A 27,033-nucleotide genomic window follows, 5' to 3' on the forward strand; every position below is an offset into this window, starting at 1 on the left:
GGAGGAGGAGGAGGAGGAGGAGGAGGAGGAGGAGAAGACAGCTATGCATCATGCATGGGTTGGGACTTTGATTCATGCAATGAATGTGTGAGATGATATTCTGTTATGAAAGGAATTTCTTGCTTAGCTGGGAAGATCTGGCAGAATTCTACTCTGTATCAGCTCTAACAGAGGGACTTAGAATTTCATTCCCAAGGGGGACCCTTCATTAACACCTGATACCCAAAAGGTAAGGCTGAGCAGTTCCTTTCTAAACCCTCCAGGCAGGCATTATCCACCCCTATTTCATTCACTTACTACTGTTGATGGAGTGTTGAGAATGGACATACAGAAAAGAGAGCCCCTGGCTTATCCATCCGACTTCTTGTCACATTTATACATCAACATCTGTGGTGATTTGAATAGGAATGGCCCCCACAGACTCTCATGTGTTTGAATGCTTGGCCCATGTGGAATGGCACTATTAGGAGGGGTGGTCTTGTTGGAGTGGGTGTGGCCTTGTTAGAGGAAGTGTGTCACTGTGGTGGCAGACTTGGAGATCTCTATGCTCAAGTTTCGCCTAATGTGGAGTCAAAGTCTTCTCCTGGCTGCCTTCAGATCAAGATGTAGAATTCTTGGCTCCTCCAACCAGGTCTGCCTGTATGCTACCATGCTCACCCCCATGGTGATAATGGATTGAACTTCTGAAACTGAAAGCCAGCCCCAACAAAATGTTTGCCTTTATAAGAGTTGTCTTGCTCATGGTATCTCTTTTATAACAATAAAACCCTAAGACAAAGTAATGGTCATTTTCCCTGATTAGGTTCTGGCTCCATAGCACACCAGTATTTACATTTTGGGTCTACTGGATCTTACTTTGTGTTATGTACAGTTTGAGTTTGCTGAGATGTTGCCTCTAGAAGTGGGGCTGCTCCCCTACCCACTTCAGACCCAAACACATGTATGCCCATTATCCTCCAATTAGCTGGGCCTCTCTAACTCTGTGACAGGGACGGAGAAGAACAGCAAAACAGCCCAAGAGCAAGAACATCATGCCCTTGAGAGCAGCTAGAAGGTCTCCAACAGAGGTTATGATGTCCCATATTATAAAATTTCCCACAGAGGGAAAGAGAAGCTGAAAAATGTATCCACGGGAAATTCCCATGTGAGCTCATCCATAGAGAAAGCTCAAGCAAAATTCTAGCTGATTGCCTCAGCCTCCCGAGTCAGTTTCTGCTGGATGTTGGAGCTCCAAGATGATGATGCTATCTCGAGCTGTTGCTATTCATTCTTTTACCAGGGATTCTCACCCAGTGTGCTCTGCCAGGGATCAATATTGGGAACTCTAGGACCACCTTAAGGGATGCTGGATGTTTTGAGCATCCAATTTAATCATATTTACTTTATCTATCTATCTATCTATCTATCTATCTATCTATCTATCTATCTATCTATCTATCTATCTTTCTATCTATCTATCCATCTATCCATCCATCTATCTAATGATCTAGCTATTTGTCATATCTATCTATCTATCTGTCTATCTAATGATCTAGCTATTTATCGTATTATCTATTGATCTATCTATCATATCTATCGTATCTATCTATCTATTGATCTATCTATCTCACTTGTTATTTTTCTCTTATATTAGCCTCCTGTGTACATAATAAATGTAATAAATTCACTCATTCAAAACAAACCTATGGCCATCATATATTGTGCTGGCTACTTATATGTCAACTTGACATAGCTATTGTCATCTAAAAGGAGGGGATCTCAATTGAAAAAAATGCTTCCAGAAGATATGGCTGTAAACAGGCATGTCTGTTGGGCATTTTATTAATTGGTGATTGATGAGGTAGGGCCCAGTCTCCTGGGCTGGTAGTCTTGGTTTCTATAAGAGAGCAGATTGAGCAGGTTATGAAGAACAAGCCAGTAAGTAGACTCCTCCATGGCCACTGCATCAGCTCCTGCTCTGTTTGAGTTCCTGTCCTGACTTTCTTTGATGATGAACAGTGATGTGGAAGTGTAAGCCAAATAAATCCTTTTCTCCCCAAGTTGCTTTGATTGGAGTGTTTCGTCACAGCAATAGTAATACAGGACATGTTGAAATCAGAGTAACTCCCAGGTAACTCCCTAGAATTCCTGTATCAGAAAACATTACTGGTGAATCACTGTTTACTGAGCCTGTTCCTTTAACATTTCTTCTTTTCTTTTTTGGACTCTCTTTTCTTATCTCCCTCTAACCCAACCTCTCATGGACTCAGTCTATGCAGACCCTTCTTCCTTTGCCCTCAATGTCCCCTTCATTTGGAATTTTATATCTCTGAGTAGGAAACTTAATCTCAGCCAGTGGCCGGCATCTGTAACAGGTAACTTCTGCAAGAAAGCCATCCCACACTCCTTTAATAAGATTGGACACATTCTCTCTGTATCTCAAATTATATGGTCCTTATTGTTACAGCCCATATTGTTAGTTATGTTGTTACATTACTATGTGGTTAGTCATGCAATGTCTGGACTTCCTAACATGGAAATGAAGGGCAGGGAAATTATCACATGCTTCTTATTCAGAACAGGATGAATCCTAGCTGTTCATCCCAAGCCTGTGCTACTTTGACATGCTCGACAAGCCCTAGAGGAATGAAGGCCTGTCTGGTACAAAACCTTCAACCTAGCTCTCAGGAAGCCCCTACCTATCCTTTATCCCAAGGCCATGGAATACATGTTTTAAAACTTACAGAACATGTCCTGATATTTCCTCCACTTTTAGGGTAGGTTACTGGAATGTGTCCTCAGTGCTCAGCAATGCTTTCCAAAGAAATGATTCCTCTGATTGTTACATCCCCGTCAGATGTACAAAATAGATGTGAGTGTTTAAGGGTGAACACACAGATTAGCACTCCATGAATCAGAAACAGTTTTGCTATTTCTCTCAACACCTAGAGGACAAGGGTTTAAAATGCCTCTGGTTGGCCTTTTCTTTGAACCACCTTATACCAGTGATAGTCAGAACTGAAAGTAATGACTAATCCCTCTTATAAGACCTGAACTATAAAATCAGAGGACTCAGGAGTCACATCCGGAATTCAGCTGACCTTGTTAGTCCCCCCAGCTCAGCCCCACAGCATCCAGTCATTCATCCCATCAGTGGATGTGATATTCCTCACTCTTAAACTCTCCACTACCTCTCACCAAAAGGAGTCACAGCACACTTTGCCTTTCAGAGGTACCCTCACGGCTGCTGAGGTGCTCTGCAGAAGTGCCCGCCTTTTGAGCAACACCAGATCCAAAAGGCGGGGGAAAGGAGGATGTGAAGGTGCTACCACACCTACTCCCGTCACCATCATCACCCACAGAATATATCTGCAAGGATGTATTTGTGGTCCTAGGGAGTGTCTGAAATTAAGACTTGAAGAAGGACAGAGTAAATGCATGGTAACACAACTTCTTTTGATTTTATTGTGCTATGGTCATAGGGATCCCTTGGGGACTAAAAGGAAACCCATTGGTCTGAAAACTTATATATAAATACTCAAGAGATGCCCACTCCTTGGGTATCCCCCAGAGGGCACCAAAGACCTGTTTCCTTTTTTAGAACATGGGCGTGAAACTTTCTGAGAGTCTCCTCTTGGGTGGTATAAAAACAGGCTCTATTGTACAGACTTCCAAGGGCTAACCCGGCTTGTAAGGAGCGGGGAATCTGCTCTGTACCATTGGGTTCTGTTCTTGGCCAAATCTATGGATATTTAAGAAGTCCATCTGAGGATTTCTGTTGCTGTGAAGAAACATCATGATCATACCAACTCTTATAAAACAAACCGTTTAATTGGGGCTGGCCTACAGTCTCAGAGGTTTAGTCCATTATCATCATGGTCGGAAACATGGTATCACCCAGTGCCCGGCAGACTTGGTGCTGGAAGAGCCAAGAGTTCTACATCTTGATCTCCAGCAGCCGGCAGCAGGAGACTGGATTCCTTTCACACTGGGTGAGCATTTAAGACCTCAAAGCCTGCCTACCTCCACAGTGACACATCTCCTCTGATAACATGTCCTCCGTTAAGGCCACACCTCCTAATTTTGCCACTCCACTATGGCCAAGCATTCAAAACCATGAATCTATGGATGCCATAGCTGTTCAAACCACACAGAGTCTGAAGCAACTTTACTTGATTTTTGCTAAAAAGTGAATGGCTCTCATTGAGCTTCCTGATAGAACAGACAGTGCATAGCTTTCTGGCATTGTCCAAGCTGGCAATAGTGAAAATTGCCCTGAGCTCACTATGTTGCAAGTACAGCTTTCTCCAGGTGTCATTTAACCTTCCTGGGTCCATCTAAAAAGTGAACTAGGAAGATGACCAGTAAAACAGAATTCACCAGTATCAGCAATTGATCTCCCACGGGCTCTAGCAAAGAGCATAAAGCATATACTTAGGGTGCATACATTCTCGAAAGGGTCACCATTATGATTGCTGAGCCATACTCCGAAATATAGATCATATTTTTTTATATAAAATCCTGATTCCATATTTCTGTCTCACCTTCTCAAAGTCTCGAAGAGCCTGGGTCTGCACCAGAGGGGGCTTCTCAAATGCTCTCAAGGAATGTGCCTGCCCAAAGGGGATCTTCTCAGCACTCCTCCAGGTCTGCGACTGAACCGGAGGACCTCGATCTTTAGTGTCACTGAGAAAAGCTGGCAAGGAAACAGAACAATGAGAAAAAGAGCATTACATCATGAAGGCAGCATGGCTGTTCTAACTGGCACATGCCAGCAGAAATTCCACAGAACACGAACCAACTGTAGGTCATATAGAAAGAATTCACACACAATGTATGTGGGCCTTACTACTAATGCTCTCTGGTAAATCCTTGGTCGTAGCTTATGTCCATGCCTCTTTGTGACATGATAGCCATACTCCGTTTCTACCCAAGTTGGCCAAGTGAGATGGATTCACCAAGTCACACAAGAATTACCCTACTTGTGTCAGGAACCAAGGGCTTGTGACACTGCTTTTCTGCTCTTGGTTCCTTATCACCTCAGCATTCACGGTGCTGCAAGGCTGAGTTCTCAGAGCAGGGGCACATGAAAGGAGAAGGAATTGGTACCCCCATCAAACATGACTCAAGAGGGCCACAGATGGGGCACAACCGGGATTTTGATCTGAAGTAATAAAAAAAAAATGTAGAAAACAAATCTTTCCTTGGCTGATAGAAGGAAACAATAAGCTGCTATTAACCAAACTATTCTCTTTTCATTAAGAAGAATAAGAGCCACACAGACACACATGACATACAGAATTCCAGTCTGAGGACAAGTGAAAACAAATGGGCCCTGGATGGCCCTAACTTCATTGAGAAGCTAGCTATGACCCTTCATGGAGACACTATCTAGACACAGGGATAAAGTAGACTTTAAGGCAAATCGTCACTCTGTGCTCTATTTCTTCCCCTCTCTCCCTTCCTTCCTCTGTCTCCTCCCGTCTCAGTTGTGAACTTGTCAGAACTGTGTCATTGTTTCAATCTTGAATGTTCCTCAAAAGCTCAAATGCTAAAGGCTCACTGGACAGCCTATAGCACTGGTGGGAGGTGGAAACTGGAGTCAATAGAAGGAGGGCAGGTTTCTGGGGGCTAGTCCTTGAAGAGGTTACAGGGACCTTGGGCCTTTGCCTCTGTCTTTGCTGCTCAGCTGTCATGAGGTGGGCATGTCTCCTCTGCTATGGACTCCTGCTTTGAAGGGCTGCCTCACCACAGACCAAGTGGGAAACTGAGCCAAGCAACCACAGGCCCCTGAAAGCAGGGGCCAAAGGGAATCCTCCTTTCCAGCTGCTCTGAGGAAGCACAGATATGTTCCCATTACCTTCCTAGAACCTTTATATGTACTCAGCAGAGATTTAAATTCATGTTGTTAAATGGAAAAGGAACTTTGAAGAAAAAGTAAAGGTGAATCTGTAAATTATGAAAGAGAAATGGAAACTTCTACAAGAGAGGGAGAGAGAGAGAGAGAGTAAGAAAGAAAGAGGAAGAGAACAAGAGTGGAGGGGGCTGTCCGTACTTTGATTTTATAATTCAAACATCCCTGACTGTACGTGTACAGTAGCGAGTGTACTAAGATTATGGTAGCATTAGCAAGAATAGTAAATGAGATTTAGGAAGTGCTTATTTCTAGACAAGAAGAATTTTGATCATTTAATCCTATCTCTAAGAGCAACATCACTATTATACTCATTTTAATGGGGCATCAGAGTAGAGATTTCATTTTGATGGCATAATTTATTTTACTCATTTGCAAGCAACTTTAATCTTGCAATCCTAGCCTCATTAAAAATATGAAGAATTCACAGAAGTATTTGCGTTATGATTGACTGCTCTGAGCTGTTTCCTAGCACATATAATTACATACAGGGGATTTCCAACTAGGGAATTATATACTTCAATGATGTATGCAAATTTGGAAATTCATAAAAATTTGAGGAGACTCCCATTATGGACCGGAAGAGCCTCAAATAAAGGGATTGCTAATTGGCAAGAAACAGTGATGAGAAAGGGCACAGTCCACAGCATCCTTACCTGCTGCACTGCTTGTTCTGGGTACCATCTCTCCATCATCTTCTCCAAAATAATGTCTGTGAAAGAAAGCATAGGTTAATCAATGTAATTAATGAGGTATGTGTTACAAGGCTTCTATTCCTGAGATAGAATGACACATCTGTGTGCTGGCCTCACCCATTTCTTCACCAGTACTCATTACACTCTTGACAAAGGTCTTAACTGCTGTGGTCAACAATGGCAAAAGCATAGAGAATTTAACTAGTGTAAGGGCTTGATGAGAGAGACCTTTAAAGCCAGATAAGGAGGGTATCAACCTAATGAAGAGCAGGAGCAAAAAGATATTCTATCAGGAGGCAACAGTCGTGGTCCTTAGTCAAGAAGGTCTCTGATGTGTTAGAGGGACGCAGGGAGCAACCAGACCAAGCTGAACCTTCTTAGAAAATAAATAATAACTAAAGGATCAAATACTTAGATTTCACATAGAGTGTTCCAGATGCTGAGTGAGGCTATATGAAGTGAGAAAAAAGAGAATGGTGTTCTAATTCCCTTCTCTGCTGCTATGATGGATAGCATGACCAAAGCAACTTGGGAGAGGAAAGGGTCTATTTCAGCTTACACTCCCAGACAATAGTCCATCCCTAAGGAGATTCAGAAAGGAACTCCAGCAGGAGCTTGGAGCAGAAATCACAGAGGAAAGCTGTTTGCTGGCTGAGGCTCCCTTTGCTCTGGCTTGTGTTCAGCTAGCATTCTTTTATAGCTCAGAACCACCTGCCTAGGGGTGGAACCGCCCTTGGTGGGCTGAACCCTCCCACATTGATCAGAAATCAGACCAAGAGAGTCACCATCATGCCCAAAGACATCCAGTTGACTCGCAGGATACGGCGGGGGGGGGGGGGCGGCGGGGGGGAGCTTAAGTTGAGGCAGTTTTTATGGCATTCACTCAGGATGAATGGGAAGAGTGATGGTTCACAGACCTCAGTGATATGAGCACGGTGGCTCAGGGCTCAGGAGTGACAAGTTGCTAATATGCAGAAGGAATGGGTGATACTTCTTGCTTTTCATGATGCATGTTTCTGTATGTTAATGACTTGTTGGGTAGCTATTAAGGTACTAGAATTGATAAATGTGTACAGGGTCCTTTTGCGATAAAACTGGTTATTACTTGATCCAAGTGTTTAACCATACATCACTGTGATAGAATGTGGGCCTTTTCAAAGGTTGAAGATACAAGTTTTAGCCACAGTGTAACAGTTTCCTTTAAAAAAAAAATAAATAAATCTGGAAGCTATAGAATACACTATGTGCATTTATAATAGCTATTTTATATATTGTAGTGTTCAACATTTTTAAATTAAATGTTCTACATTCACAAGTGGTGGGGAGTCTTGTCATTAAGGTGTGTGCAATTTAGTCCAGTTGGTATTTCCTGACTAGACTGCATTTGTTCTTAACAAAGTAGAGAAATGCTATGCGTACTAAACCTTGCATAAGTCCTCATTCTACCACATGTTCACTAACCCCTGACCCTCTGGCTGGTAACACAACACTAACGGGGATTTTATTTAAGGGCTCTAGAGTAAAATAACAAGCTATTCACACCAGCATCATCTATTACTAATCTAGTTAGTGCAGCTTTTCATTGTGTTTGGTCTTAGGCCTAGATTGAGTTTGGTTTTGNTTCTTTTTAATCTTTAAGGGGAAAACTGTACAAGGTTTGTTTTTCCTTGTAGAGTTTATAAACATGGGAGTAAGAATACAGCTTCAACTTATTGGACCTCTGCCAATGAAGATGGGTTAGGTTACTATGCTGGCAAAAATAAACCCTTTTATAGAGATGGCATTCAAGTGGTTTTTAAAAGTATCCTATTGAAGTTTTTAGGTCAATTATGTATGTTGACTAAATTTACAAATAAACTTGTTTATTCAACTAAAGAGAAAGAAAGGAAGAAAGAAAGAAAGAAAGAAAGAAAGAAAGAAAGAAAGAAAGAAAGAAAGAAAGAAAGAAAGAAAGAAAGAAAAAAGAAAGAAAGAAAAAGAAATCAGGACAATGGCCACAGGCCAATCTGAGCTGAGACTCCCTCTTCTGAGGTAACTCCTAGTTGTGTCTAGTTGAGGATGAAAAGTAGCCAAGGGCATATGGGGAGCATCGACTTCTCAAGTGTGAGGATTTTATAGGAAAAAGGCAGTGGAGAAGGAAGCCCAACACAAAATGTTTAGACAATAGTATTGACACAAAGGGGGCTGGGAATGTAGCTGAGTTGGTACAGGGCTTGACTAGCCTGCATGAAACCCTGGATTTGCTCCCCTTACCCAGGAACAAAGCTCCTGCTTGTGACCCCAGAACTTAGGAAGTAGCAGCAGGAGGATCAGAAGTGTAAGGCTATCGACAGCTGCATAGTAAGTTCAAGGCAAACCTGGGCTACGTAAGATCCTGCCTCAAATAGAGAAAATAAAATAAAGAATCAGCACACACACACACACACACACACACACACACGAAAAAGAAAAGTCCATTCATGGAAACATTAGTAATGATATGATCCAGGAGCCAGGGCTTCATCTGCAAAAGGCAGACAAGCTCTGTCATCCTTGACACAGAGAGGACAAAGATCACAGAGAACAGTCAACAAGGACTTGCCAAACGCCTACATGCTGTTCAGCGCTGTGTTTTGTTTGAGTTTTTGTTCTGGGTACTTTAGGAAGTACTGGAGGTTCAGCCCAGGGCCTCCTGCCTGCTGACTCAGAAAGCACTGAGCTATAACTCCCAGCCCCCAAAGATCAGAGCTAAAGAAGCTAAAGAAGTAAAAACACCAGAATATAACAGTAAACAAGATTCAACAATAGATTTTAGTTTTCAAAAGGGGTGATGAGTCCAGTGAGGAAAAAAAAAATTAATTTTGCTTAGGGGTATCCTTTGAAAATAGAAAGATTTCTTTTTTAGTATAGGAGCACTTGGAGACAAGTTCTATTAAAGGGTGAGTGTATAAGCAGAGGACATGTGGTTGAGGGGAAGGTTTCTATTGTAGATAGGAGGAATAGTACAGCCAGAGGCACCTGGAAGCGTCCAGAGCAGAGAAAAAAGGTGGTAGATTGAACATGGCCAGCAGACTTGGGAGGAGGGGAGAAAGAGGTAGGGGGAGTGAGAGAGGAGATAAAGGCAGAAGAACACTGAGAGAGGGGGGACCAAGAGCATACAGAGCCAAAATAGTCGGGTTGTAAAGGAATGAGGGCCTGGGAGCTCATGAGCTGTAGAGGTTTAGGATGGGAAGCATGCAGGGGTGGGATGGGCTGAGAAGAGCTGGGAAGTGCCACAGGTTCTTGTGTGGTTGAGGGAGACTGGAGACCACCAGCCACACTGGTATGCTAATATCTACCACAGAAGTACAGTGATAAGGACTGGGCTCCTTTGGTAGAGGGGAACAGAAAGGGAACCAGACTGTGGGGAATGGACTTTTCTTTAGATGTGATTGATAGTGACAGGAGAGAAAAGTAGGGAGGGGATGGGTGTACAGGTTAGTAGAGAAACCATATTTTAGTAGACAAGGCTGCAGTATTTAGTAGATAAGGCTGCTCCGTGGTGCAATGGGTAGCTATTGGGGGTCTGTGAGAAAAGACTCCTCGAAGCTGATAACATCAAATGCAAAGGCCTTCCAGGGAGCAACTAGAATGCCAAACAGATGCTCCGTTGTGTGCTGAGCAGAGTGTGGGGAGGGGTCGCAGACTGGATAAAGCCTTTCAGGACACTGGAAAACATTGAGTCACTGGGGTTTTATGAATCAGAAAGATGAATGGAGTGGCTAAAGGTTTTTAATTGCTGCGGGCCACTCTTTGGACAGGATGGGTGGGCACACAAGTACGGCAGGGGCAGAGATGGCTGTAATTATTCTTCAGAGAGGTGCTTTGCAATTGAACTTACTATTCTTTAAGTGTTTGGGTATCCCTAGACAATTGTAAACAAAAGAGCGCTTTTTTGTTTCCAGGGTTTCTCCTTTTAGAAGCCAATCAATAGTCACAGAGAGACAGAAGGGACGCTGGCATTTGTTTGGAAATTGATGTTTGCCTCAGGGAAACATCACATAAATCTTCACTCTGTTAACCAGATGGACATGAAAGTATCAGACATGAAACATTCGGAATGCACACCACTGGAAGTTCTCCATTAACCAGAAGTAGATCTCCAGCGGCAGACTTCCCAGCCCTCTGCCTTCCTTCTATCCTTATGAAAGAGTCTCCCTGCAAGGGAGCCACACCCACGCCATGAAAGAGAGGAACATATGCACCACTTTTAGATTCCCTCCTGTCGAAGTGAAGCTGGAAAAATATGTCAAAACCACTAAGCAGAATAAAGGCTTGAGATTTGTATAAGGGGAAATTTATCATTATCAGTTGTCACTCACTGAGCATGCTCAGTTCAAAAAGGTGGCTGCCCTGCTTCCAGAGGCCCCTTCAACAACCCTCAGGCCAAATCCACCCATCAGCCTCACCGGGGTGACCCACTTCTACATTCCATTAAAAAACGAAGGGTCTATCTCTTCACACAGGGGATGGGTTCCCTTCCCCCTTAAATAGAACAGACAAGTATTTTCCAGCTTGCCACAGCCCTGCTCCTCCCAGGCTAGTCCCCCCAGGCTCCTAAGGCTGATGCCCTGGTGCAGACAAAATGCAGTTGGAGTTCCGTTTCTGCTTTAAGACAAATGAGAAACCTCTCCGCTTCAGCTCGCAATTCATTATCGTGTGTGGGAAGCCACTAGCTTGCTTTTATATCAATTTTACCTTTCTGGGGTTTTATTTCCTCAAATATTCACACAAGCAGAGTATGAGTTTATATTTTCTTATCTAATTACAGAGTCTATTGTGACAGTTTGGATCTGAAATGCCCCAGCCCCACTCCATCTCCATAGCTCCCCAACAGCTCCAGTGGGTGGTGGTACCAGAAAGTGACATAAACTCCAGGAGGTGGGACTTTGGTTAAGGAAGTAGGTCACCCTGCATATATCTCGCCCCCAACCATCCCTCACTCTTTTCCTGCTTCCTGTCCAATAGGAACACCTATTCCTCTCTCACACCCCCATTCTGTGATATTCTATCTCACCAGAGGTCCACAATGGAGCCAGTGATCATGGACTTAACCTCAGAATTGATTAATCCAAAATAAATCTTTCCTCTTTTAATTTGTTTTTGTCTAGCATTTTGTCTCAGAGATAGAAATAATGACTAGTGCAAAATTTCCCAACAAAACTCATTTTAATGCTTTTCAAGGATCTAAGGTACTTTCCAGACATGCTCTTGCCCAATCCTCCTTGCTCTGCAGGGCAGGTTGGAACAAAGCAGTGGGTATCACCCCTCCCCAAGGCCTCACCTCCCCCACCCACCGCACTTGGCTCACTGCCTGCCTGGATGGATCAATAACTGGAAGGATGGAAAAGCCAGTTTAGATGGGACTGAGTTAAAAGGCACACACGTAATCTCTCAGGAGAATTTTTAAAAATCACTTTAGCTCTATTAACAGCTCAAGTTCTCTCTCGTAATGCCAGACAGTAGGCACTCTCCACTGCTGGAAAAAGGTTGGGAAGGAATTTGATGCTTCCCAAGGGAAGGAAAGAACCCACAGGGCAGAGATCCTGAGTATGTGTCTAGAGGGTCGCCATTTGAGACATCTGATAAACTCAAGTGCAGAGAGAATGGAAGGAGAGTAGGGACAGACCGACCCCCAAGCCTGCACACACACACACACACACACACACACACACACACACACACGCGCGCGCGCGCACACACACACCAAATGTAAGATACACAGGTATGTTCTTCTGTTTTAGCCAAGACTAAAAAAAATATGTGTATCCCTTCTCCTAGTTTCTCAAATCAAACTGTTTTTAGATTTAAAAGCAAAACAAAACAAAACAAAACACAAGCCCATAAATTGCTCAGTTTCAGCTAGTATGCTGTTCACCAGGGCACTGATAGCTCTCCCACACAGATATCCATATATCATCATCTCCCACACAGATATCCATATATCATCATTTCCCTGAGACGCTTTGATCTTTTCAAGAGAAATTTGTTTTCCTGTGTAAGTGAAGAATAATCCCACCTTTCTCTTTCTCCCTAGCCTCATTTTTCTGTTAATAATAAGATGATTCCATGAAAATCTCGTGCGCTGCTGACTTGCCAAGACAAGGCTCTGTTTAACTGGAAGAACCAAGAATCTCTAAGTACAGCCCACTCACAAGCTGTACGATTGCTTGATTTCTATGTGCCATCTCACCCAAATTTTCTTTATCAGCTGATAAGTAACTGGTGTGATATTAGACTCAAGTAACTCATCAGTACTTCGTATCTTACATCACTGGCTCTTCCTGTAGTTTTCCAAGGCCATTAGGTTGAAGATTAGCAGTCCGACTATCTGACACTCTCTGACACTCTGATGCTGTCAGACCGAGTGATGGCTCAATTTAGTCATTTTTGGGAACAGTAGTTTCATTTACTTGAAGGAATAGCCAAAACATTCAGTATGCTTTGCTTGAACACAGCTTCTTTGAAGATCCAATACCACACTGGCCCACTAGTCTAGTTTCTCATGATAATGGGGAGCAAGGTGGGGGCCTGGATCCTTCCTCCATAGCAAAGAGCAGCACCGTGATGGCACCCGCTGTGCTGTGTTTCCTACGGAGCAGATGGACCCTCCTTTGCCAACTGTGCTCTTGGTACAATCATCTAATCCCACCGACTGAGTGTTTAGAGTGAGAGCAGTCACCACCCCATTACCCATCAGCTTCAACAATGAGTTTTTTAATACATGAGATAATTATATCTTGGAACCAACCAAGGTTGTGTCCAAAACCACTTGGAAGGTGTTGATGCCAGTCTAGGTTCCACCATCCTCTTCTCTTCACCTAACCCTTCAGACTAATTATCCTAGGGTTGACTTTTCTTCTCATAGGAGTGGAAAACTACCCCAAATGTGGCTGTTCCCCAGGCCATAGGCTTGCAGGCAGTCCTGAGTATCTTCCTGGACCTCTCACTCCATCATTCACCACCACCTTTGCCCGGGATCTCCAAGGCAAAGGACAAAGAACAGCTTTTCTATCTTTCTGGTTCATTTTTATAAACATATTTTGGAAGCAGAAAAGTAATATGTTTAAGCAGTATGGACAGCAGAAACCTGGGACTTGGTTGCTATTTCTTACAGCAACTTTGTATGTATGTTGGTGTGTATGTTCAGGTAAGAATGACTTGTGCACATGTGTGCTTGCATGTGAGTGTGTATACACATTGCGTGTGTGTGTGTGTGTGTGTGTGTGTGTGCGCGCGCGCACGCGCGCGCACTTCTGCACATATGGAGGGCAGTGGGGTTCAACATCAGATGTTTGTTCTGTTTCTTTCCATCTTTTTTGGAGGAGACAAGAAGCAGGGCCTCTCACCAAAACTGGAACTTCCTGGTTTGTTTCACTATATAACATGACTAGCAAGGTATTATGCCATACCAGCACCCTTGGCTTTTCCGTGAGTGTTGGAGATCCACCTGAGGCTCTCATGTTAGCACAGCAAGCGCCCACCAATGGAGCCATCTCCACAGGCCTGGCTTTAGAGTTTCCAACTTCATAAGCATTTGTGGAGAAGTCTTTTCATGCAAGGCACTAGAAATAAAATAGAAATTATGGATCTTGTCATCCTATAATAGATTCTGAGAGTAAGGCATATGGTTCAAAGATAACTAACTGTGAGAACAAAATGTTTAAAGAGATCTCAGAACAGAGATGAGGCAGAAATATAATCTATCCAGGGACAGATGTCTAAGAAAGCCACAGAAAGCAGAGAACTAGATCTTAAAGGACAGCTGAATGTGTAAGGCAACATGAGAAGAGGCTAAAGACAGGAAGACGAAGGGGATGCTCGCGGTTTGGTTCCCCAGCCTCCCCATAAGTGGCTCTCTAGGGCTCATTCCCAGTCTGTGTGCTGCTACTTTCCCTTTCCCTCAAGCCTTTCTCCCAAACCCTGACTCTCAGAGGGAAACAATGAAAACCAAAGGCAGAAATCGCTTTATGTCTTCTCTCACACACCACATCTTTACCTGACCACTTCAAACATCATTGTGGTTTAGATCTCAAAGGCTTGAGAAAGGTCAATGCACTAAATTACTCTTGGTCACCAGCTTGTGTCACCATCAGGAGGTAGTGAAATCTCGGACAGGTGGGGCTTTGCATAGGGAGGGGGTGTGGGTGGGTTCCATATGCAAACAATATAACTACTCCCTTCTCCAAGGCTGCACACAATTTAACTACTCGGTTTTCCCCAAGGCTGGCCGGTCTGAGTTTGAGCATGTTCCAGTGGGCATCTGGGCAACACAAGGTGAACTTTTTTCCCTTTGGAGGGATGGAGAGGTCACCGGGGTGGGGTGGGGGACCTGGGAGGACTCAAATAACCAATAAAAATATTATATTGGAAAAAAGGAACCCCTCAGCTTGCTTCCTCTCTTTGCCTCGTAAGCCCCCCACAGTGAGCAACTTTTCTCTACCAATGTGCTCTTGCTGTCATCGGGCCTAACGCCCCAAACAATTGCAGATTAAAACACCGAGGCTGGAGACAACATAATCCTTCCCTTCCCGTTTTAAAGGCAGGTTAGCTCAGATATGCTGTCACAGCCATGCAGTGGCTAACATAAAGCTGAGGTGGGGTCACTGACGTAGCTGCGTCTTAGGATGCAGCTCAGGAGCCTTGGAAGAGTTCTCATGAGAGCTGAGATCAGGGGTGCATTCCTGTAAGGACAGTGCTGACGGGGTTCCAGGTGGAAGTAAAGATTTTGTTGGGAATTAGAGACCTTCCACATTGTGTTCTGTCCAATACCATGTGAACGTACATTTTATCAACGGCCTGGGACTCTGTGGGTCACTGAGTTTAAAAGCTTCATTGTCTCCGTGGGTAAATTTCAAGGCAGTGCAGCAGTCCTGCTGAAGCATGGGTAACGCTGGCTGCTTCCACCAAGGTTTACAGTGTGAGCTGGGACCAAAAACCAACTCAGGAAGATCTGAAATTTTTATACTTTTCCTGAGAAGGAACAGTTAAACTTGTAAAGGGTTCCTGAAACTGGCATTTATAAAATAATAAAAACTTTGAAAAATATTTTTTCAAATGACTTTTTGAGTAAGAAAGGATCAGCATAATTTTTGTGCTACTGTAAAAATACCTATAAACTAAAAAATGCAATTGTAATTTTTATTCTCCTGAAGTAATTGTTGTCTCCAAAGTTGACTGTCTCTGTCTGCTCACCTAGGCCTATTCCTGGAAGCTTTTTGCCTCTTATATAGACCCAGAATGTTTTGAGCCTCTGAAACTTACTGCTGAATAAGCTCATCCTTTCTAGTTCTTTCTGATCTCTTGCTGGCTGTCAACTCATCTATTCAGCCTCAAGCTCCTCTCCAAGCTGACTCAAGTTGGCCTCTTTCTCTCTCAGCTTCTCCTGAATTGCCCTGCTTGGCCTCATACTAACTTTGGCAATATTTTCCAATCTTCTGTCAGTCTCCTCCTTCTCTGGCTTGCTCTGTCTTCACCTGTGTCTAGCTTGTTCTCACTCCGCAACCTGTCTCTGCAGCTGCCCCAGTAAGACTGCCTCCTCCTTTCTGCATGGCTCCTTAAGTAGCTTCCCTTTTTTCTCTACACTTCCATGAGAGTTGGCAATATTCTGTCAAATCTTTCTCTGATTCATCATATTGTCTGCCACTCAATTAGACATCACTTTCAAACATGGGTGCTTCCTTCTACAAACTAATTTTATCTTCATTGTTTGAGATTAAACGAGGGTGTGTCTGTATTCCAGCCAGAGGGATTAAAGGTGTGTACTGAGGGATGAGCTATACCACAACTAGAAACAAGTTTGTTTTTGTTTTGTTTTGTTTTGTTTTCAGTAAATCACATAATCTTGGGATTCACTTGTGATCAAATATCCTGCAATAAGGAAACAAGGCTTAGAGAAAGGCTAGAGGCGTAGGGAGGCTTAAAAAATACACACGTAAGTATGTGTGAAGAGTTGCTGTGAAGAGATACCATGACCACAGCAACTCTTATAAAGAAGTTGGGGCTGGCTGACAGTTCAGAGGCTTAGTCCATTGTTATTGTAGAAGCAGGCATGTAGGCAGACATGGTGCTGGAAAGTAGCTGAGAGTTCTACATCAAGATCCATAGGCAGCAGGAAGAGAGAGACACTGGGCCTGGCGTGAGCATTTGAAACCTCAAAGCCCACCCCTATACACCTCCTTCAACAAAGCCACACCTCCTAATGAGTGCCACTTCCTGTTAACCTTGCATCCAAATCTATGAGCCTATGAAGGTCATTCTTATTCAAGCCACCACAGCAAGGGAGCATTGTCTTTTGAAAGAATCTTTTTGTTAAAAAGAAAGGAAGGAAGAAGAAAGAAAGATGTGGGTGGTTTTTGGTAGTGGTAGTGGTGGTGGTGATGGTGGTTAGGATTTAGGGGGGAGGGGATGGGGTTGGTTTGCTTTGAGATGAAATCTCTCTGTATAGTTTTGGCTCTCCTGGAGCTCACTAGGTAGATCAGGTTGGCCTCAAATTCACAGAGATCCTTCTGCCTCTCCCTCTTGAGACCCGAGGTCAAAGGCTTGTGCCACTACATTTGGCTTGGACAATGTGTTTTAGGTTTTACTAGCTTTACTAATTAATGACCTACATTAAAGATAAAATATCTCAGTGGTTAGATGCAATGTGGGTTTTTAAGCAAACAAAGGTTTGTAGTATGACAGGAATTTTTCTGACATTTGCTGGTTACTGGGGTCTCCGCAGTATTAGGCATCAAACCAAACATGCATTCTGCCCTTATTTCCATGTTGTTGAGAAGGCTTTGCCTCCTTTGAGGGGGAAGAGAGATGGCCCAGTGCTTAAGAGCAGTTGTTGCTCTTCCAGAGGACCCAGGTTCAGTTCCCAGAAACCACATGGCTCACAACTATCTGTAGCTCCATTTCCAGGAGATCCGAAGTTTCCTTCTGACCCCATGGGCACTAGTAGAGGCAAAAACATTTATAAATATAATATAAAATAAATAAATATTTTTTAAAAGGACTCCTTTGATATGTCTTGCAAGATTTTGTCTGGCTCAAGTGAAGGAAATTTCCTAAAGTTCAATTTTCCATATTTTTATTTATGAACACATTCAATCATGCCAGATACAAACTGGCTAGAAGGAAATAATATCTGTATTTGTTTTTTAACATACAATAGGTTCTGGCTCTGAAAACTTATAAATGATAGGATTTCACAAATAGTGTTAACTTGCCGATAAGGACATCTGCAGGTAATAGTCTTTGAACTGCCTGTGCATAAATTTACAAAGCAGCACATTTTCTTACACTGAAATACTGCTCAATGAGCATGATAATTACTATGGAGAACTGTCACATGCGCCACTAAAGCTGCTGCCACCCTTTAAGGGGTGTCTTACACTTTCCAGGCATTATTCAACCACATCCGGTGAAACAGACAGCCTCAGTGTGATTCTACACGTGAGGACGAGGCCTGGGAAGTGAGGAGCGTTCAGTGATGCCACACTGGGGCATGAACTTAAAAGCTGAACTGGGATGACTCCAGACCTTGAAAAAGTATCTAACATAAACATAGATTGATTTTATTTTCAGTTATGTGCATACCCATGCATCTGTGGGTTTGTGCATGTGAGTGTAGTTGCCCATGGAGGCCAGAAGAGGGCATTAGATTCCCTGGATCTAAATTTACACATGATTGTGAATCATCCGAAATAGGTAGTGCGATCTGAACTTGGGTCCTCTGCAAGAACCACAAGTGCTCTTAACCATTCAACCTCTCCAGCCCCTCCAGACCTTTTTCCTGTCCATATACCCTATTTATATCCATGCACGAGTGCTTCCTTTGTGTCTGCCTTAAGTCCAGAGATAAGAATTCTGAGCAATTAAGAGAAAAGCGAGTTGAGCTACCTGCTGTGCCAAGAAGATGCAGTGGAGATTCAAAACAAATTTGTTTCTAGGGATAGCAACTTATCCATGAAAGACAGCCTACACTCACATGTATCTGCTCTAACAAATGATATGTGACAAATAAATTAAAATCCTGAAAGAAGTGTTGAGCGTGGCTTACACGTGTCTTATCCTGAAAAGTGTCTCTAACCAAATTTCTCTAGAGTATTGACATCTTCCCCAAGCCCCTAGATGACAACATTGGGTCTCATTCTGAACTACAGTCAATGAGAAAGAACTAAAAACATGAAAGATAATGGAGACAGACATAACCAAAGCGGAAAGCTGTTTGTGAACATCATCTGAGACCACATCTCAGGCCTCCTTTTCACTTGCCAAGACAGACAGCAAGTGTATCCTCTAGGCTTCAAATGTTGCCAAATACTCCTACCCCACAATTTGGCACGAGAATCACAAAGAGACACATTCAAATGCAAATAGGACAGAAGTCACAGATGCGGAGAGAGGGACTATTGTAAAATAAACACACTGAGATCATCATTTTTCTCATCTCCAGACCCATCATTATAATCTCTGCAAGTGAGGATGCTGAATTTGCAAAGCCCCTCACGACACACAGCACGTTATTGGGAGCGCCCCAACATGTTCATCATGGACTGACTTGCATAAGCATCTACTTCTCCCCAGCACAGGATGCAGTTACAGCCTTCACTTTATACAGTCTCTCCATGAAAGTGCCCATGACCAAATGCATCTCTAGGAGGCAGTCTCTAGAGTGTTCATTCTCAACTGCTACAGGGCACTACAAGCATCACTTACAGCCAGCATGACTACATGCCTGCACACAGCCTCCAGGATTTAGAATTTCTGTCGGTCTGTCTGTCTATTTGCCTGTCTGTCTCTGTCTCTCTGCTTGCCCCCCCTCTCTCTTTCGCCCCCCCTTCTCTCTCCCTCCCTTCCTAAAGGACAGTATTTTTGCATGCTGTCATATGTTGCAGTTCAGAGAAATGACTTAATGTTGTAGAAGGTAAAGACAGTTCAGGCGATTATTTTCCTCACTTTGCCTTATAAGGCCATCAGACATTCAACTATCTAACAGGTTCTCTCTGCCTCCTTAAATCAGCAGAGACATCGTTAAAAAGATGCATTAAAATCACCTGCTTTGGATCACTAGTTAAACAGATGCATTAAAATCACCTGCTTTGGCTTCACCCAGATCACTAGTGTTAAATGTCATTACGCACAGACTACATTTTAAAAGATTTTCATGTTTTTACTTTTAATTGTTCCTTCAGTTTTGCTTCTGTAAATCTATAAATGAAAAATCACAAGGAGCAGGTGATCCCTAAATGGTTTTTACTTTTACATTTGTGTGTGCGCATGTGCATATGTGTATATGAGTGTGTGTGTACATGCGCGTGCATGTGTGCATATTATGGCACACTTGTGGAGATCAGCGCACAACCTACAGGAGTTGGCTCCCTCCTGCCACCATGGATTCTAGAATTAGAACCCCGGTCACCAGGCTGAGCGGTGAGTGCCCCTCCTGCCCTCTGAGCCACTCTCCATCCCTTACTTTTGCTCTCACACTATTAAAATAAAAGGTTGTAAGGAGGAGCTAGACAGCTGGCTTGGCAATAGAGAATACCTTTCTTCTTTCAGAGGACCCAGATCCAGTTGCCATTCCAGCTCCAGGGGATCCAACACCCTCTTCTGGCCTCTACAAACACCAGGCATATGTGTGGTGCACAGACATACATGCAGGCAAAACACCCATGTACCCAAAACAAAAGGTTTTTTTTTTTTTAAGAATGTTATAAGGAATGTTCTTTCACAGGAAGAGTCCAGGAAAGTAGGGTAAAGGGAGAGCAAGTAGGAAGATGAAGGAGATATTTAAAGAAAATGATAGATCGTTCTGAAATTAGAAAAAAATAAAGCTAGAGTCTGTTATCTCCATGGGCTTGATAAAGCACTAAGACAAAGCTTACAGAGTTGTAAGGGGAATTACAGCATTCATCAAGGCTTATGGACTGTTAAGGTACTAGAAGTTCTAAAATAGAACTGAGAAAATGACTTTCACAGTTCATTTTGAATGTAGGCTCCACAGAGAAATTAAGGAGCAGATAGCCCGGGTGATATGGGGAACCAAGGAGCTGAAGTAAGCAATGAGGTGAACTCAGTGTCCAGAGAGTCAGGAAAAAGGGTCAGTGATGGGGTGGGTGGGGCGCTAATGGGTGTCAGAGAGTACATCATCAGGGTTGAGATTTTTTTTACTATTATCATATGTACATTGGTGTTTTGTCTGCATGCATGTCTGTGTGAGGATGTTGGAGCCTCTGGAACTAGAGTTACAGACAGTTGCGAGTCACCATGTGGGTGCTGGGAATTGAACCCATGTCCTCTGGAAGAGTGGCCAGTTCTCTTAAACAAATGAGCCATCACTCCAGCCCCCAGGGTTGAGATTCTTGAGGAGAGAGAATGTGGGATAAAGATGCCCACAAAGGATGCCAGTGTTTGCACGGTATTCAAGCAAACTCAAGTTACAGAACAGTGATGGGAGGACCTTGAAGCAAGGCGTGCCTGGAGGCCATGTATAGTGTCAGCATCCTTCACCATCAGGTAGCCAGCTCTAAAGACGTATGTATCATAGCACAACCTGCTCACAATTCTTAAACAGCGTCCAACTTGAATGCGCAATGGTGTCAGGCAACACCTAAGAGATATATCAGGCTTTCAGGAAATGGCATCTGGAAGATTCTTTAGTGAAGATTTACTGATGGTCTAGGCACAAATAATGAGCCCACTGTCCAATCAAATAAGATCATGGGAAATGCCAAGTAAATCAAGTTCAAAGTCATACAGAACAAGCAGGACTGGTTATAGAAAACACCAAGAACTTGCTTCTGAAAATACTTTCCAACGGAGGCAGTGACGAAGCTAACCACAGAAGGATAAACAGTTACCCTAGCAAAGGCAAGGCTAGGTGTGTGGGTGGGAACAACCGGCATAGAAAGGCCCACACATAATAATTTTAGATCAGGGTGTGTAAAGTGGCAATCACTGTATAACCAGCTCCCTCCGGCTGCTGGCAAGGCAATTCCCATGAGGCCAAAACCTGGAAAGGCTCAAGTAAGGCACAGAAGACTCTTTTGAAGCAACCTCAGTTTAAATATTACATGTTGCCACTTGGCACACACAAATGCGCACTTCTTTCTGTTATAAAGCGTACAAAGACATAGCTCAAAAGAAGTAGGTAAGGGATGCTACACATAAGTCCATAAGCAAATGCAACATTTTTCCTTTTCCTTGCAATAGGCATCCTAACACATACTATGCATAATTTTATTGTAACCCAAATCTACTTCTTAATTACTCATATCCCTATGTTATATTTATTACCATCTTAGAGCACAATACTAATAGAGATTAACAACCACACTAAAGCTCCCCCCCACCATCAAGAAGAGTAAAGTAGGAATGTCGGTATTGACTTACCTAGAGATACGCCACTTTATGTTATGTACTCCAGTTATATTCTCTCTCTCTCTCTCTCTCTCTCTCTCTCTCTCTCTCTCTCTCTCTCTCTCTCTNTTTTCTAATTTCATCCATTTACCTATAAATTTCATGATTTCAAACTCCTCTCTCTCTCTCTCTCTCTCTCTCTCTCTCTCTCTCTCTCTCTCTCTTTCTGTCCCTCTCTCTGTCTCTGTCTCTCTCTCTGTCTCTCTGTCTCTCTCTCTGTCACATAGGGATTCAGGTCTTGAAAAGACACTTAAACTGTAATATATCCGTCTGATATGTACAAACACAACTCACAGGGATATTAAGTGGATTTTCAAAAATTGGAATTGTTTAATCCTGCTGTTCTACTACTGAACATCAATCTTTTTTTTTTTAAATCCCGTGGAAGAAGATGCTTTTGGCATATAGATATCTGCTGGGTATTTATGATAGTTAAAGGTGGGAAATTGCAAAGCTACAATGCAGCCAACTCGCGCTTCCAGAGCAAACGCAGATTTCCCAGGCTTAGGTAGGTGCCCAGCCTTAGTAGAAGTGGGGCGAGTTCTCAGATCTAGAGCAGGAAATGATGAAACAATGTGTTATAATCCCACCACATGGCATGTTATAGCACATGATGAATATAACACATAAAACAGCAAGCAGGAGAGCAGTGGGTGGCGGGATGGGTTAACTGCAAGGTGTCACAGACTATTAGAGAACTACACAGATGCGGGTGGGTCATGGTTATCACGTAAAAATTCATTATGAATAGTCTATGAATAACAATGACTTGGCTATGAGGGCTCAGGAACAAAAAAATAGCATCATATTTGTCCTGCTGACTAGAGTACCCAGAAGATGCCATGAGGCAAAGGGAACATGGCCCCGTGTGTCTGAATGTTTTAAAATAGGATTGGATGGAGCCACCTTGAGTCATCATGACATCTATTTTTTATTTTGGACTTTTATTCTAACTTTAAATGTTATTTGAATTTTTGCCGGAGACAACACGTGAACTGTCCTGAGCCCAGTTGGGAGTTTTATTTATAAGACAGATGGATTTCCATGTGGGTGGTGTCTTAAGACATCCACTGAGTGGTCAACACAACCACAGTGACGTGAGCTTCCAGGATGAGGAGGATGCTGGGGTGAAATTCAGTCAAGTCCTGCTTCCAGAGCAAAAGCAGTCTTCACAGGCCTCCTCACCCAGCCTTTGTGGCTGAAAGGTGTGGGGGCCAGCAGTGTACCCTGATCTAGTTGGTGGGACTAAGGCATGAAAGCAGTGACTGAGACAAAGTCCCCAAGCCGCAGCCAAGTGTGAAACACGGCTGCCAAGGCAGAGATTTTCCTTCTCAAAATACAGAAAATTAATTGCTAGCACTGATGAATATTCAACAGGAATTCACTGTCTAAAGACATCTCAGTAATAGAGTTAGGAAAGCAAGCAATTTTCCTCCTACAAAATGCTACGTGCAAAATGCCAGTCGAGCAAGACAGTGGCATCATCTAACTGCCATGCATGATAATTTGAACAGTAGAAAAATCACATAACCTTCGTGGCCTCAGCAGCCACATCTGTAAAATGGAGGAAGGTGCCATCTCTGCCTCTCACTGTCCATTTGTCAGCAGGACTCTCTCCAGAAGCTCCCATGAATCCAACCAGGCTGAGTTAGCAAAGAGTACAACAAATGCGAAAAGCTATCAACGGGATCTCCTAGGAACCATACACCTACGGCTGATGAACATGTCATCTTACTTGAAGTTTCTCTTTTGACTGTATGGCAAAGAAGTAAAACCAAATCCTGAAGCTAGACCATTCATTTTCTTGACTCACTGATTTTCTTGCTGTCTCCAGATTTTCACAGCCTCAGAAAGCAGATACAAGTAATGTTTACATCGTATTAAATCTAATTATGTGGTAAAAGAAACAATAGGACAATATACTTTTCTTTCCTAACCTTCCATCTTCAAGGCTGCTCTTGAAAAAGGAAGTTTTTTTCTTTCTTTCAGTTCTTTTTTCAGGAAACTCATATAAAAGTCACATATGACTTGCTCCACTTATTCAGAGTCACCATATGCCACAAGCAAGAACATTTCCACCCAGAAAAGGAAGAGAATTAGTAATGACTTTCCCAGTATTCATCAGTGTACACACTCAACAATGACATCCATCCCAAGGAGGCCCACATTTCTAATCACCAGAGCTTGTGAACATGCCACTTCACACAGCCATAGCCACCGCTAAGACATGACTGTTAGAAGACATGATCTTAGATTATCCGTTTCGCCCCAAAGTTGTCACCAGGGTCCCTATAAGGAAGACACGGGATGTTTGAATGACAGAAAGACATGTGGTGTTGGGAACAGCAGCCAGAGCTGGGCTGGTGCTCTGGGCCAGGACTGCTGAGTGTTTCCAGATGCTGGAAAAGGTAGGGGATGGGTACTCTCCAGAGCTCCAGAGGGAACATGGGCCTGATGATGCCCTGTTTAGTTTCAAAGGCTGATTTTTTTTTTTTTTTAGACTTTTGACCTCCATCATTGCATACTTTCTGCGTCATAAGCCACTGTTTAGGTAACAGGAAACTAATACAAAAGTGGCCTTGAATCAAATACCCACAGTCTCTAAAGCAGAAGCACAGTGCATCTCCAGTCCAGGACACAAAATGCTCTGAACAACAGCCTCTCTACCATTAGATTTACCACGTGAGGAAGCTTGACCTCACCATCAAATTCTCCATTATCTGTCTCCGCGAACCAGTCCTTCAGCGGCTCTTAACTCTGCAGGCACATGACTCTGACGAGAGGGGAAACCCGTGTTTTAGATGCCCAGTATATTCATGGGAAATTTGCTATTGGAGAACCAACTGTGTTCTCCATACGTGACTCAACAAAGAGACCGACAGCAGTCAGTCAGGTAGGAAGCGCACGTGGGGAAAGAGAGAAGGCACACATGGGGCCGCAGAGAGGCAGGTGATGTGCAGCTATCAGGGCATGGCCAACTGAGAACTAAATGCCCAACACCCTGGTCCTCTGTGGGTAGACTGAACATGGTAAAGAGCGTAAGGAAGCTGGGCTTGCGGGGCACATGTCTGTGATCCTAGTGCATAGGGAGCTGAAGGGAGGCTAAGAAACTCAAGGCCAGCCTAGAGGCTTCCGAAAACCACTTCAAACTACAAAACGAAAGAGGTTTGTGTGAAGCACCTTTCAGGCAGGGCACTTTCCAGGACTTTCTGGAATGAAACCTGGGGTTAAAAATCCCAGACTTCAGCATATCTATAAGTTTCAAGGAAGCCAACACAAGAACGCCTTTTCTCCATAGGAGGAGCATCAATATGAACTAACCAGTACCTCCAGAGCTCCCTGGGACTAAACCACCAACCAAAGAAAACACATGGTGGAACTTGTGGCTCTAGCTGTATATGTAGCAGAAGATGGCCTAGTTGGTTATCAATGGGAGGAGAGGCCCTTGGACCCGTGAAGGTTCTATGCCCCAGTATAAGGGAATGCCAGGGCCAGGAAGTGGAGTGGGTGGGTTGGGGAGCAGGGGGAGGGGAGAGAGGATAGGGGATTTTTGGAGGGGAAACTAGGAAAGGGGATAACATTTGAAATGTAAATAAAGACAATATCTAATAAAAAATAAAAATAAATTTTTAAAAAAGGAACGCCAACTCAGAAGCCAAGTCACCTACAAGACCTAACTCAGATAAAGCAATAAAAATCTCGGGTTTGGGAGTTAGATCGTCAGTTTCCATTTCTTCCTTAGTTGTATGGGTCACCCTGGACAAGCGAGTCATTCTCCCTGAAGTTTGATTTCCTTATTTGAAAACTGTTTATAGCATAAGTTATGAGTGTTAAGAGAAGTCACAGATGCAAAGAATTAGCACCCACTGAAAGCTTACTAAATGTTAGCAGTTATGGTCAACGTCCCTCCTCAGCATCCTTCAGGGTGTGCTTTTCCAAAGTCCTAGGCTGCTTCTCTCTCGGATAAACACCGTGACCAAAAGCAACGTGGGGAGAATGGAGCTTATTGTACTTTACAGGTCACAGCCTATCATTGACAGAAGCCAAGACAGGAACTCAAGGCAAGATCTGCAAGTGAAATACAACGGAGAAGCTTGGCTTATTGGTTTGCTCCCTTTGGTTTGCTCAATTGGCTTTCTTATGCAGCCCAGGCCTACCTGCCTAGGGATGGCACTGCCCATAGTGGGCTGGGCCTTCCTACAAAAAATTAACAATTAAAAAAAAAATGTTTCCCAGATAAGGTCACAGGCCAGTCTGGTCAAGATAATTTTTTGTTGCTGTTTCTTCTTTCCAGGTGACTTTAGGTTCCTCAAGTTGACAGCTAATGCTAACTATGAAAGTAGTCAATGTATATTTTTGCCTTCACTTTAGTTTATTAAAATTTTAAATGGTCGAGGAGGAAGTAGGACAGGGGTATCAGGGCCAGCCTGGATTATATAATGAGAGTCTTTAATAAACAGACAAACAAAATTATCGGTGATTCGAATATGAAACCCTCAAAGACAGAACCAGTCTCATTCATATGCTTAGCGTCTAGCACAGTGTGTGGCTGTTTGGGTTTCTTCTCTTCAATGGATGTTTATAAACTGATCTGCCTTATAAGCTAAGGATCTGAGTCGCCAGCCATCATTTTTTTTTTTTTTTTTGCCATGAGTTTTGCCAACTGTGACCCTTTAGTTGATAAAATAAATTGAGTCATAATCACCATTGATTTTTCTAAAGAAATAACATAGGAAACACCTGATTATAAACCATGATGAGGTTAAGAATTGTTACATGGAGCTTTGTGAGTGTATTTGGTTGCATTGTAAATGCATTGCATATTGTGGTTTGGGCTTATTAATAGTGGGGTTATCCATTTTACCAGCCATCGTGTTTTCTAATGACTTAATGTCAGCCATTCTGATATGGATGTAGTAGCCACATGGCACTCGGTTCTGCCGTTCCCTAATGACTAGTGATGTTAAGCACCTTTCACCATGTCCCCTTTGGATGCCTTGTTTAGAAACCTCTTTTATA

The 27,033-nt window shown here is 43.2% G+C and overlaps 1 protein-coding gene across 6 annotated transcripts in view; it reads right to left on the minus strand.

Annotated features, from left to right (window-relative positions):
- Window positions 1–27,033, minus strand: part of LOC110320361 (myomegalin) — a 196,246-nt gene that overhangs the window by 140,996 nt on the left and 28,217 nt on the right. For all 6 annotated transcript variants that reach the window (XM_021196322.2, XM_029537270.1, XM_021196321.2 and 3 more), the window contains exons 2-3: window positions 6,550–6,605; window positions 4,524–4,675 (exon numbers count right to left, since the gene is read on the minus strand). In XM_021196322.2, coding sequence (XP_021051981.1) covers window positions 4,524–4,675; window positions 6,550–6,605 — 208 coding nt within the window. The remainder of the gene's footprint in view (window positions 1–4,523; window positions 4,676–6,549; window positions 6,606–27,033) is intronic.

The sequence above is a fragment of the Mus pahari genome, chromosome 4, assembly GCF_900095145.1.
Source record: "Mus pahari chromosome 4, PAHARI_EIJ_v1.1, whole genome shotgun sequence".
Taxonomy (NCBI): domain Eukaryota; kingdom Metazoa; phylum Chordata; class Mammalia; order Rodentia; family Muridae; genus Mus; species Mus pahari.